The sequence below is a fragment of the Excalfactoria chinensis genome, chromosome 1 (genome assembly GCF_039878825.1).
Source record: "Excalfactoria chinensis isolate bCotChi1 chromosome 1, bCotChi1.hap2, whole genome shotgun sequence".
NCBI classification, from domain to species: Eukaryota; Metazoa; Chordata; class Aves; order Galliformes; family Phasianidae; genus Excalfactoria; species Excalfactoria chinensis.
Genome location: NC_092825.1, coordinates 112,764,872 through 112,778,229, shown reverse-complemented (window position 1 = coordinate 112,778,229; position 13,358 = coordinate 112,764,872). Strand labels below are relative to the sequence as shown.

General features: G+C 42.0%; 1 protein-coding gene across 1 annotated transcript in view; it reads left to right on the top strand.

Annotated features, from left to right (window-relative positions):
• Nucleotides 1–12,862: 12,862 nt before the first annotated feature.
• The window catches only part of SMS (spermine synthase), a 46,319-nt gene continuing 45,823 nt past the window's right edge, over nt 12,863–13,358 (top strand). The window contains exon 1 of the mRNA XM_072343201.1: nt 12,863–13,036. Within this exon, the coding sequence (XP_072199302.1) occupies nt 12,988–13,036 (49 nt within the window). The 5' untranslated portion in view covers nt 12,863–12,987. The remainder of the gene's footprint in view (nt 13,037–13,358) is intronic.

The window sequence follows — 13,358 nt, the reverse complement described above, 5'->3', positions numbered from 1 at the left end:
TCTGCGTGTTTCACTCCTGACTTTAGGAATAATGCTTGTCAACCTTTCTGTTCTTCATGTCTTTTTAAAAGACGTGACTGTGAGATGACTGAGAAGGACTATAAGTCCAGGCCTACTTGCATTCAGTTGTCCAGCTGTGGCATCTATTTGAACAGCTGCACTTCTGGCTCGAGTTTATAAGCTGCTTATATATACCAGTATATATGCCTTCATACAATACCTTGCTTAATGCTTTACCGCCCTCCCCAAGGGCATTGGGGAAGTTAGGGTAAAGCATGGATTCACGGTGAAAAGTAGTTTGTGAGAGAGTGGCCACTAAATCTGGATTCCTATTCGAAATGATTTACTTTTTCAATGCAACACAGCATAAAACCAAGTTCTTTAAAAAGAGCCGATCTTCACACCAGAAAGTGTGAATGTTTGGGATTTACTGCTCACTGAAAGGAAAAAGGCTAGCAAACCTGGAGGAGGTTACCAGTATGTGTACTGATCATATTGTTACCATTAGCTTCCAGGAGAACTGGAATAGCAGCAGCCTATTTTACTATTCTTAAACCAGATTATCCTGGTTGATCGCACTTCACAGTAAAGCCATCAAAACCAGCAGCACCTTAATTTTGATGCGCAATAACTATGGCAGATGCTGAGGAAATCTCCACACCCATCTAGGCCTGGTTTGGTTTCCAGAAGAGCCAGTGAGGTGACAGTCCATGCAGTAGAATATTTCTACCATGAACAAATAAAAGTTTTACAATATCTGAGTTAAACTTTCAACTCAGACTCTGTAAAACTGGAGCAATAATATTTTACCAATGCCTCTTATTGCCTTTATTTGAACAGTAGGAGGAAATGCTCTCTTCCAGTGTGAGGTTGTAACTCAGTTTGGAGAGCTTGACTTCCAGATCCTGAAATGACGATGGTTTGAGAGTGGCGTGCACTGGAAACATTAGTTTCCAGAAAAGAGACATTAGCCCTTAAATATGGTCTCTGTCACACAGTCCAAAGCCAAACTGCATTTCAGAAACTGACCCTGCCAAGAAGGCAGCAAGAGCAAAGGCAAGCAAGAAAAAGAGGTTGCAAACAGCAAAGAAATAAGAAATCACTGGAATGAAAAGGGACTAGCGGCAGGAGAGGACGCAAATGGCTGGCATCAAACTGCATGAGTTATGGCCAGGCAAAAGAAGAAGAAAAACAGAAAGATCTGAGAACAAACAGAAAAGGTTAGCAAATGACTGCAGAGTTTGAATGATAAGACCAACAAAGCTCCACTGATTTCTAAATAGCAGTTCAAGATGTTAAGATGAATGAAAGATATTAGGGTGAATTAGGTATCAAAGATACAAACAGAAGGATGGCAAATGAAAAGACAGGCTGGCAGAAGGGAAATAACCATCAAAGCAGTAAATAAGGAGATCTCCAGTCAGTAAAGACATTAAATGATGATTATGCAGACGAAAGAAGTGAGAACGGACCTGAGAACACAACTTGTTCAGAGCAGAAATGGCAAAGATTACGGGGGATTGATAAGGGTCAAAGAAAGGTCAGATAGATTTCCACTGCTTTCCTCCATGCAGAGGCACCTCATCTTGTTTTGTCTTTTTACCTCTCTAGTTTCTATATGCACCGCACTTGTGTGACTTGTTTCTAGCAGATGCTATTTCAAGCATCTTGAAATACAACCTTAGGTTTTATGGCAACCTTTTCCCTACCCACCACCTCATCTCAAGCCATTTCCAGTTCATTCCTGCCATGACTGAAATGCTGCATGATAGCATCTTTGCAAACCCTACAGGAGCAGCATGGGGCCAAAACAGAATCTGTGCATCTTATTGCCTCTCAGTTTACATTTTTTAAAGTCAGTTTAATCCCACATACTTAATCCTGTAAGCAAGCAATTTTAGAAAATTAAATAGGAATTTCCCTGTGTGTTTATAGCATGCTCATGATGATAGATTTGTGTTTGCAGTTAAATATTTCCCTGCAGTGTTTACTGATTAAACATTCAAGGCACACAGGGAACGTGACTGTGGGCTTGACTGCAAGCCAGCTGAAGAGAGAAAATTTCATTGATTCAGCTGGTTTTCAGGACAGATAGAACAGCCCAGATACTGGTTGCAAATATATGCACACATCTCTCTATTACCTTTGAAGAAGGAACAGTTTCTTTTATGGACAGGAGCATTTACAAGCCATTTAACTCCCAGAAAACTTGTAAATAGAGCATGGAGCAGTTTCACTGTATAGAAGTATATATTGTAAATGGTATTGGGGTCACCATTAAAACAAACTGCATATAATCCAAGCAATGAAATATACCATATTTTAGGTGTTTTGTATGAATAGAAAGAGTCTGCAAACGATGCAAGCAATGACATTTATTTCCAGAAACTAGTCCTGTAAAGTCAGGCTCCACTGAGTATTACAAAGGAAGAAAGGAGGTTCACTACCAGAAGTTTGCCTAAAGCTAATGCTACTGACAAGGTATAATTTGAGTAGAAATACTGCATACGCAGAGAAAATGAGGGTTCCTTTGTCATCAAAAAGTACCACTTTGGTCTGATGAAAACACATATAAACTTTTTAAAATATAATGTTAGTGTGGCATTATCCATGAATGAGAAAGAAGGATACAACACATTCAGTAGTAAAACAGCTCTGTTGCCAAGAGGTCAGTGGTTTAAACCATCCTATATGCTAAGTAATAGCACTGTCAAGACATTTAAGAAGTGAAGATAGTCCCATAAGTTAACCCCGCAAAACTGTAATCATATGGTCTCATAACTGGCAGGAGGAACCCTGGTGTAGGACTGTTCACCAGACTGCATTTTTGGAGGTGCAGAACATTGAAACTCGGTCTCAAAGTGTAAGGTGCCTGACAGTATTTCCTTCTTAGTTCCTGCTGCAACCCTGCTGTTAACCTCCCAGTGTGCTTCCACAGGTTTATTTCAACACCACTTCAGAGAATGCCTCCGCAGATCTTACAGGCACAAGGAGTTCTGACCCAATCATTCCCAGTTTTCCCAGTATTCCCAGATAAGCTCTTCCCTCTTATGATCAGGTCTTTTAATGAAGCTGAATTGTGCCAACGCTGGACAACAGTTTGGGAGGCATTGCAGTGAGCTGCTGCTGCCCTCCAGCAGGGCTGCACCAGGGGAGGTCTGGAGGCACTGAGCTGCCCACAACACATGGACAATTGGAAACATCACCCAGGAAAGCCCCAGGCTCCTCCTGTCAGCAGCTCTCAGTGCCATGGCATAATGATGTCAGAGAGTGCTGAAATCTGTGGAAAAGATTTCTGAAAGAATGGAGTCAGGCAACTGCATAATTTTGTTACAATAAGCCTGTATAATATTTCGGCCAGAGCTAAGTTTTACGGCTTTGCTTGACATAGTCAAGGATGGCTGTTACAAAGAGGATGCATCTTGTCTTTTCCTGAGCTAGTTTTATTGCAAAATCTGTTATTCACCGTGCACTTGGTCAAAAAGAAAAACAAGAAATAATGCTTTTTCAGATTTGCTCTCAAACACTTCCTAAGCAAACAGTAAAAGTTAAAGGCTGGCAGTTCAAGACAGTTTATTGTTGTGTGGGGCTGTGTTAGTCTGAGTATGCGATAGAGGGAAACACAAAAGCATATGCTTTAAAAAAGGAATTGAAAAGGAAATATGACTCAGAAGTTTCATTTCAGCCTTCTCAGGTGTGTTTTTAAATTAATGTCTTCTGTCTCAGTGTGGACTTGGCGAGACACCAACCTGAGCACAGTGAGACTCGGTATTTTAGACCGTGACAGACGTAGTCCCTGAAAACTGGGAAAGACAGAAAACAAAGTAAGGAAAAAATGAGCATGCAGAACAGAGCAGCTTGCTGCTTGAATTCATCTGAGTGCAAACTCAGTGCCGCTGTATCTCTGCTTCAATCAGAAGAGAAAAGTAACCACAATTTCTAATACCCCACAGGTGTGAACCAAGAACATTCTTTTTGTCTTACAGCTGAAACCCAGCACAGTAATGATTCCAACAAAACACGGAAAGCACAGGAGCCACACCAAACTCATTTATTTCTGATACCCGCCATATGCTTCGGGTCATAAAAGCAGCCTGTTGTCAAATTAAGACGTTTCCACACCAGATATTCTAAGGAGATCATCTGGTAATGGAGAAGAAAATAACTGAAATACGTTGTATGTGGACTTTGCATATGATAAGTATTCAATCTGGTTAATTTTCTGATTTTTTGTTTTCCAGGTTAACATTCCTAGCACGGTATTCGTTATATAAGTGTAGCAGTAAAAACCTCAAAGAAAACTTGTTAATCCTTAACAACACATGCCATTCTGTACTCATCAGATGTTCTATCAGTTCAAAATCAACTGTCAGAGTAACGAAAAAGAGCTAAAAAAAAAAAAAGAAAAGATTTTTTAAGCTAGTGGCTGACAGGAAAATATAATAAGGGAAGTCTGAGGAATTGTTCAGGTAATGCAAAGGCAAGTAATAAAGAAGCGTTAAGGAAAATTGAGGTGGACTATCGAATACGATCATCCCAAGTGAATTTTATACTTAGCTGTTGAATTTGTGTTTTTAAAAATTCACAGCTGAACCAGTTTGTGGCCTCATGGGTTCACAGCCTGGTAGGGGATGGAAGAAGTTTCTACCACGTTTCAGACAGACTCTAACTTATCCAAGGTAGAATAATCTGTAGCCGTTGAAAAATTAAGCATTGATCTCCTGACTCAGCGTACTGCTCTAATCAGAAGACGGGATCATTCTCTTAAAGTGTCGACTTAGACATTTTATTCAGTGTCTGAGCTAGCCACAGTGGGGTCCAAACTCTGCAATCAGCTATGTGGCATTTGACAGCTTTCAGTTAGCAAGTCCATGTAAGTTTTCTGCTATTGAAGGCAACAGGCAGCTTTAAAGCTGAATGTTTTTATGTTAATTCCAAAAGTCATTTTTCTGTGGTTAGCACAAACTATTGCTTTATGGGGTTCGGATGAAGTTCTGATATCAGACTAAAAAAGGCATTCTACATTAATCTTTTTCTTTATCAATAGGTTTAGTATCTTGTAACGTATGCTTTAGAAGATTAAGCACATTTCTGTTCCTCCAAACGTGGTCTATTCATTGTAACTCTAATTGTGAAACTATTTGGGTGAGATACAGATCATTCACTTTCGATCATATTGCTGATGCTATCTTTTGATTTAATTACATTGCATTTAAAAACCCATTCATAATTAGATGCTACCTGGCAACACCTTAGAGGACCTGCCTGTGAGTAACCACAAAGTCCTTCCAGCTTCTTACTGTGATGCCGTTAATAAATGCAGATATGGTGTAGCAGCCAACAGACAGATCATGGCCTGCTGAGTGAATCAGTGTTATCTTGCCATATTGTTTTTCCCTTGGAAAAGTCATCTCTTTTTCCTAAGCATAAGCTGTTTCTTATAAAATGAAGGAAGAAGTTTGCGCAAAACTTTCTGCTAAGGAGAAAACTTTGGAAGAGCAACCATTGCTGTAGCCCCTCACATGGCAATGCTGACTTCATGTCAAGAGCATCTCTGTATAGAAGGAAATCAATTTAATCTGTGCAGAGCACAGACGGGATGTGGAATGCCAGATAGGCATTCACCTGAACTGTTCAGAGTCAACGGGGAGAAACAAAGCACAATTTGATCTGTTTTAGTCATCTTCAGTAGGGTGAGATGAATTGCATCTTAAAAATGGCTCTGCTGACTGCTAAGGTCATTGAGGCAACCAGATCCAACAGCACTGTAGACATCTGAAAATCTCTGCAATGATGTACTAATTGACCAAGCTCACAGGAGAGTCTAATGTGGAACAGCCTCCCTGCATCACCACTTCAGCCTTTTAGACTGGCAGCTTTATTTAGCCTGGAGATCCTCTTAAGGAAGAGTCCATCCTTTTTACTTGGAATTAGTACTACACTTGCAACCAGAAGTGTGACAGGCAAGATGGTAAAGTTTTTGCTAACAACAGAAACTTCATCACGTGAACATATACTAGCATCCCTCACAGAGTTACAACTATGTGTGTGTGATGTAAGTGCAGCCAGTATGGTTTATCAAAATGTACTTGAGCATTCTCCCTGTTTTATTTTAAATGCAGTTACACATTACTTCTACCTAGAATGTCAAATGGCCAAGTAACAGAACTAAATCTAGTCCTGTCTGTAGGGCACCAGACAAAGACTAAAATTCCGTCTCCTTTGAAGTCAGCAGTAAGTCTGCCTTTGGCTTTGATGGCAACAGCCTTTAAAATAAGGAGTCCAGAACAGAACACACATAAGACGAAAAAGACCACCACATTATTATTTACCAGCACTTCCCAGACTGTACATTGAGGCATCATCACTCAGAAAAGAGAACAACTTTATAAGAAACAGTATTTCACAGCACATATATTAAGTAAACCAAGTATTACTTGCAACTGTTTGTTTTTCTTACACTACTTATTTTTCATGCATTTTTACCACCTCTTTATGCAAACTGTGGGTGAACTAATAATTCCTATTTTAATCTGTCATCCATTCTTCTCCGTACAGGACTTCCTTCCTTGTAAACATTTTGATCAGAAAGAATAGTATTTCCTTCATGTTATGCAAAGCTTGGGTTACAAATTACCAACCTATGCATGTTTGCCCCTTATTTACACAGTTTTTAAAGGAATAAAAGCTGTCAAAAACCTTGTTCTCCCTGATCCATCCTTCCTTCCTTCCTTCCTTCCTTCCTTCCTTCCTTCCTTCCTTCCTTCCTTCCTTCCTTCCTTCCTTCCTTCCTTCCTTCCTTCCTTCCTTCCTTCCTTCCTTCCTTCCTTCCTTCCTTCCTTCCTTCCTTCCTTCCTTCCTTCCTTCCTTCCTTCCTTCCTTCCTTCCTTCCTTCCTTCCTTCCTTCCTTCCTTTTCCTTCCTTCCTTCCTTCCTTCCTTCCTTCCTTCCTTCCTTCCTTCCTTCCTTCCTTCCTTCCTTCCTTCCTTCCTTCCTTCCTTCCTTCCTTCCTTCCTTCCTTCCTTCCTTCCTTCCTTCCTTCCTTCCTTCCTTCCTTCCTTCCTTCCTTCCTTCCTTCCTTCCTTCCTTCCTTCCTTCCTTCCTTCCTTCCTTCCTTCCTTCCTTCCTTCCTTCCCTCCTTCCTTCCCTCCTTCCTTCCTTCCTTCCTTCCCTCCTTCCTTCCTTCCTTCCCTCCTTCCTTCCCTCCCTCATTGATCTGATTTGACTTTTACCTTATTTCTGCCCTAACTGTTAATCTAGATCAAAATGATGGAGACTGCTGTCTACTGGATACTGAGTCAATGATGAAAGATAGCAAGTTTACCTACTCAGAGTGGTTCGTTCTTTGCTGTCCAGAGGCTAGCATGTCACTGAAATCACCTGCATAACATGAGAAATGAAAAAATCATAGATAGTAGACAAGATGCGACTTGGCTGGGTTGGGAAAACAGCATTACTCATTTTGTAATTATTAGGAAATACAAACTGGAGCAGAAGAAGAACAGAACAATTAATATATATATTTCTTCTGTTATGTTCCTTTTGCCTTTGGACCACATGTCCTGTCCTGTAGCTTTGTATGCAAGTCACCAGCTGGGAGAGGTTAAGATATTTTAACTGGCTGATGCAGCTATCAAATATCATGATTTAGGTCATAAAGGATTAGCACTTGCAAGCTCTCTTGATATCTGAAGAGCTGTATCTAGACTATGTGACAGGCAGGAGAAAGAAAGCGGACAAGCCAAGAAAGCCCTTTTTTTGCTGTCCCAGATAATGATCATCTGATGTGGGATTGGGATCACTTGATGAGCAGACCATGGGATCAGATGATGACTGTGGACTCGGAGTGGGGGATATCATCTGATGGAAGTTATAAAAAGGTTTCTCTCGGGGGCTATTTTCAAACAACAAAAGGCACAGCTTACAGGATATAGCAGTTCTGAGAAATAATCAAGATGTTAAGGAAAAGCTTAACCCCATTTTGTTCTGCCATGTGATGGGTTCAGGGACAAAATTATGCTGAGATTCACAAAACAGTGTTCATCTAATCTTTTTTCTGCATTTGCTTTGGGGAGGGAGGAGATATTAGTTGGGATTTGGGGGAATTTTGTTCCGTGGTCAAATATCTGTAGAGAAACATGGAAATGCCCTTACATTTTGGGAGTTAGGAAAATAAACAAACACCAACAACTAAAAACACAAAACCAGGATATGTGGGTGAGAGGCACGACCCTGGGCTAAGGTAGGACACACCAGCAAGGATATTGGCGAAGATGTAAAGGTAAGGAATGGTCTCTCAGTGGTTTCCATGGGTGTTTCTTGGTGTTATCAGAAGAATCTGTGAATATATCAGGCTTGAAACTCAATTGGTGAATGCGCTACCAAAAGCAGTGTATTCCCAAAGGAGGAGGTGTACAGGACAATCAGGAATTTTGGGCCATTGGACCTCAGGTCTCACTTTCACAGTAAGGAGGTAAGCAATCTCTCTCCAGAAGATCGCTTACCTGTTTGGATCAAAGGAAATCCCATCATAAGGGTTCAAATACAGCACTCTGGCCAATATCCAGGAGAAGGCTTTCAAAAAGCAACGTATAATAGCTGCTATAATTTATGGTAGCATTTACTTCAGCAATTATCTCTTATCTGAGTTTCCTAAAACTTCCTGAAATTGTTCTCTTGTTCCATGAGGTGCCTTGCATCCTGTGATATAATTTGGCTCTCCAGAGTTCTTGTTTGCAGACCTCAAAAATAAAAAAAATTAAATCTTCACTCATCCCTGTAATCAGTTTGAATGCGTTTCCTTGCTAAACACTTGTTTTTCAAGTTAGATTTTTTTTAATGGTTTCCAATAAGATGTAGACTCTGCAGTAGCTAGAATTTAATTTGAGACAGTTTCCTGCCTCTTTTTTTTTTTCCTTTAAAGCTTAGAGCAATGCCCTAGCAAGTCTACATATTTGATTGTGAGCATCCAAGAAAAGGGAGATAAATTTTGTTTTAGTAAACAGCAACGTGCTCAGACACAGAAGCAGAAGAATTAAAGAAGTAAAATAATTAGACTACTAAGTTCTAGTTTTGTTAGCCATCGATGTGTCTTTATAAGATACACTGTTTTGCTAAGAGGTGAACTTCATCCGTGGTCAAAATTATGGTGTACCACATCCTTACCTCAAATTATTTTCTAAGTCAGAAACTTACAAGACCCTTTTTTTTCCCTATTATGCCTTTCTGAAAGGAAGTATCTGTCTAGTTTCTATCTTCCCTCTCCTACAGATTTACTGCAACCTCTATCAATTACAAGCAAACACTAAATAATTAGAGTTTTGTTGGTAGCGGTTTTTGTTGGTTTGTTTCTCTTTGTGTTTTTGTTGTTAACATTCTGGGGTAAAAATGGACCCACTATGATACATAAGTACTGAAGGTGATGAAACAACTTCCAGGAGTTTGCACTAAACTCTAAGCCTCTTTTGTTTCTAGCACCTGGTTTTCCCATTTTGTTACTATCATCTAACAGTCATTTCAGCATAGGCTGTTACCACATCGTGCTGTTTGTTTAATTGTACTGCACAAATGCCTCTGTTTAGCATAAATTAACAGTATTTTGATATGAAAAATCAGATGTGAAAGATTCTGTATGTATGCACATGTAAAACAAGCATGTTTGACTTCGAGGCTTCATTTACAATTACAAGATGACCACTTTATTCACAGGTGATGACACTGTGAGATATACAGGTGGTTCTAAAAGAGTGCTAACAAATCTTCTGTGTTATCTAAAACAACACAAGGATAAAGGTTTTCCTGTAAGATATTTCTTTGCTGTCTGTGAGGAATATGTTGTTTTCAACTTCATCTCCTGAAGTGAATTTCAGGCTGTGGCACCCGTAGGTAAGATATTTACAGATCAATTAACATTAACATCCAGTCAAGATGGATGCAGTCAGAGAAGATGAACCGTGAGTCTGTGATTAAAAATATAATTATGTTTGGTATTTCAGCTGGCTATGGATGTGTATGGAAAAATAGGTGATGCAGACTAAAATGCACCTCTACTGCAGGTTGTTGCATGCAATTAGAGGCCTTTATCCTGACTCTTTCATAGAATCACAGAATGGCTTGGGTTGAAAAGGACCACAATGATCATGCAGTTTCAACCCCCCTGCTACGTGCAGAGTTGCCAACCACCAGACCAGGCTGCCCAGAGCCACATCCAGCCTGGCCTTGAATGCCTCCAGGGATGGGGCATCCACAACCTCTTTGGGCAACCTGTTCCAGTGTGCCATCACCCTCTGTATGAGATTGTTTCCTTCATCCTGCGTGTTTTATCTAATCTGTCAAATCTGCCCATAGAGAGTAGGGCCTCTGTCACTACATTTCATTCCATAGCCGGGCAAATACTGGTGCACAAAAGTGTTTAATTTTTTATTTATTTTTTTTTACCTGTTGCATCCACTTTAGCAGTCTCTACTGGCTTCAAAATATGTATGTAATCCTATACTGAATAAACTCTTTTCATATATCCTGTGCTAATCTTAACACTGTGATGTCATCCGAACTCCACAGTATTGGTGAAACCTGTTTTAATATTCCAGCTCTTTTGATCATGCCTCGTAAATCAATCCCTCAATCTCTTTAATTATTTTAATTGCTCTTCTTTAAATTCCCCTTGAGTGTAATTTTCTAGTAGGAAGATTCCCCAAAATATCCCAGGCATGACCTAGTTAAGTAGTGGCAAAGAGAGTAGTCATGCCAAAGGAACAGAAGAGAAAAATCTGTTAGTTTCTTCCTCAGTGATGGGATCCATCACTTGGAGGCATCTCTGGGCTTTCTGATGTTTCTGCTCTGTAAGACCACGTATAATTTACTGTCCGCTTTCACTCCTACAGGTCAATACTGCAGACTTCTTCCTCTTGCTGAATGCTTTCCTGTGGCTATTTCAATATTTCTAAGGTGAACCTTTTCTTTTCCACTCACATTCCTTTTCTGAATTTGTTTGTGCTGTTTTGCCAGCTTTCCCATCTCCACCCATCTTTAACTTAATGAGCAGCCGTGAAAACCATTTATATCTAATTACCGTCATTTACACTGAAGTCCAAGAAAGATTTGATATCGTTCTCTGAAATAATTAGTTCAGCCTTTCCAGATCTTCAGATGAAGTCCAGTGCTGATCCATAAAATTCCCAACCAAATAAAAAAGAATAGGGTGAGATGATTGTTTGTTCTGTTTCTTTTTTGTTCTGTAATGAGTTTAATTAAAAAGATAATGCTCCACCCATCTTCCAGTACTTGTCTTCAGCGGTGGGCCTTAAATAGCAAAATTAATGCCAGGAAAAGAACTGCTCTATTATTTCCCCTGTAAACCCAGTGAAGTTGTTCATGTGTATATCAGGGCATAATCGAGTTAGGCTCCTGGCACGTATGAGCAAATACTTGAAAGGTATACTTAGGTGACAACATCACCATTACTTTCTTCTGACTATTCCACAATGGAAAGATAATGTAATTGCTTCAGCTAAACAAAAGGCATTGGTTATTTCCTTGTATGCGCTGAAGTCCAAACAGTAAGCTTCTGTACATAAATAACTGAAACGACTGCCATTGCTGCAAACAAAGACGAGAAACATCATTGATCATTAAATACGGGAATATTACTGGCAGTCCTGTGGTAGCTTCGTGCCTGAAATAAAATCAGTAGAGAGACCAGAGAAGGCAGCAAGGAAGCACTGAGTTGCTTTTTTGCTCGTTTTCTGACGGCATAGCACTAAGAAAAAGCACAATTCTTGGTGAAAAACGCACCTGGGGAATCAGGACTATACAGTCCCCTGTAACATGCAGGACTGGATCAAATATATTTAACTGGAATCTGCAGAGCTCCGTACTTGGGCTCATTTTTCTTTAATTCATGTTTTACTCATAGATTGGCAGAGCCAAATCGACACCAGCTGACAGAAATGAAACCACTGCAAACCTGCAGATATCTCTGCCTCTTTTGATACTTGTCTCCAGGGAATGTTTTTGCTTTGCTCCCGATCTGTGGAACTGCAGCATTTAAACCGTGGGCAACGAAAGCTCGCAACGGAACAAAAACGTTATTGCAGCTGACAGAAACAGTGATTGTGATACATTAGAGTATGTAATAGCAATTCCTTGTGAAGCCTTTTGATTTCTTGTCAAACTTCTTATTCTTTAAGCTGCGGAATGCCATGCAGTCACTGATACCGTCCTATCGTTCACATCAGATCTCATGCCTGCAGATTCCTGCAAGAAAGGAGCCAAGAGCTGTAACGTTCGCAGTGCCTGACAACATTAATCATCGATCCTTATTGCTAACTGCTTCTGGGTGGGATGTTTCTGGGTTTGTAACTACATATGGCTCCTATCATCTGTGGCTTCCGCAAGCAATTCTAGTTATCCTTCATTAAAAAGACTTTAAATAAAAGGTTTTAAGGATTCTCCAGCGCCAGCGAAGCCATGGGAAGGCAGCAACCTCTCTCTGCTCGGTGAGGGCAGGGGTAAGGAGCAGCTTCGTGGCTCCAACGCTGGGGAAGCTGCTCCAGGGCCCTGGCGCTAGGAGGCCGTCCAGGAATTTCGTTGTAGAGGACCGAATCTTTCCTTTAGGAAACGGGGGTTGATTCTTGTTTATTTTCCCCTCGCCGCACGGTGCGGGCGGGAGCCGCCGGAGGGAGCACCTTCTACCGCCATCTCCCGCCTTCCACTCTCCCCCCGCCCCGTCCCCTAACCGCGGCCGCCATCTCGCCGTCCCCACGCCCCCCTCCCCCTTAACCAACCCCCGTCCCATCCTCTGAACCGAGGGGTCGCCAACCGCCGCTCAGCCATCGCGGCCCCGCCCCGCCGCCATTGCGGCCCCGCCCGGCCCGGCGCTCTCCCACCCCCGCGGCGCCGCCGCAGCCCCGCGCACATATAGGCTGCCCGCCGCACTCTCCGCGCCGCTGCCGCCTCCTCCAGGCATGGCACAGGGCTCTACCTCACTATGGCAGCAGCGCGGCACAGCACCCTGGACTTCATGCTCGGCGCCACAGGTAACAGCACGGTGGGGGCCTTTCCTTGCGCCTTAGCCTTTCACACGCCCATGGGGGGCTCGGGCCCCGTGCTCGGCCCTGTGCAGGCACCCCGAGGCCTTACCTCGCAGCGGCCCCTGAGTCGCGCTCAGCGCGGCCTTCTCCCGCCCCAGCGGGCCACGGGCCTGCGGTCGGGCCGCGTGCGGCGCAGGTGCCCCCGGGCCGCCTGCTCGTTCCGCATAGGGCCCGCTGGCGGGAGGTGGCAAGGCGAAGCGGGCCTCGCTGGAGCCGTTGCGAAGGCGTGGAGGAAGGAATTGGTACCAAAATGGGGCTTGAGTGAGCT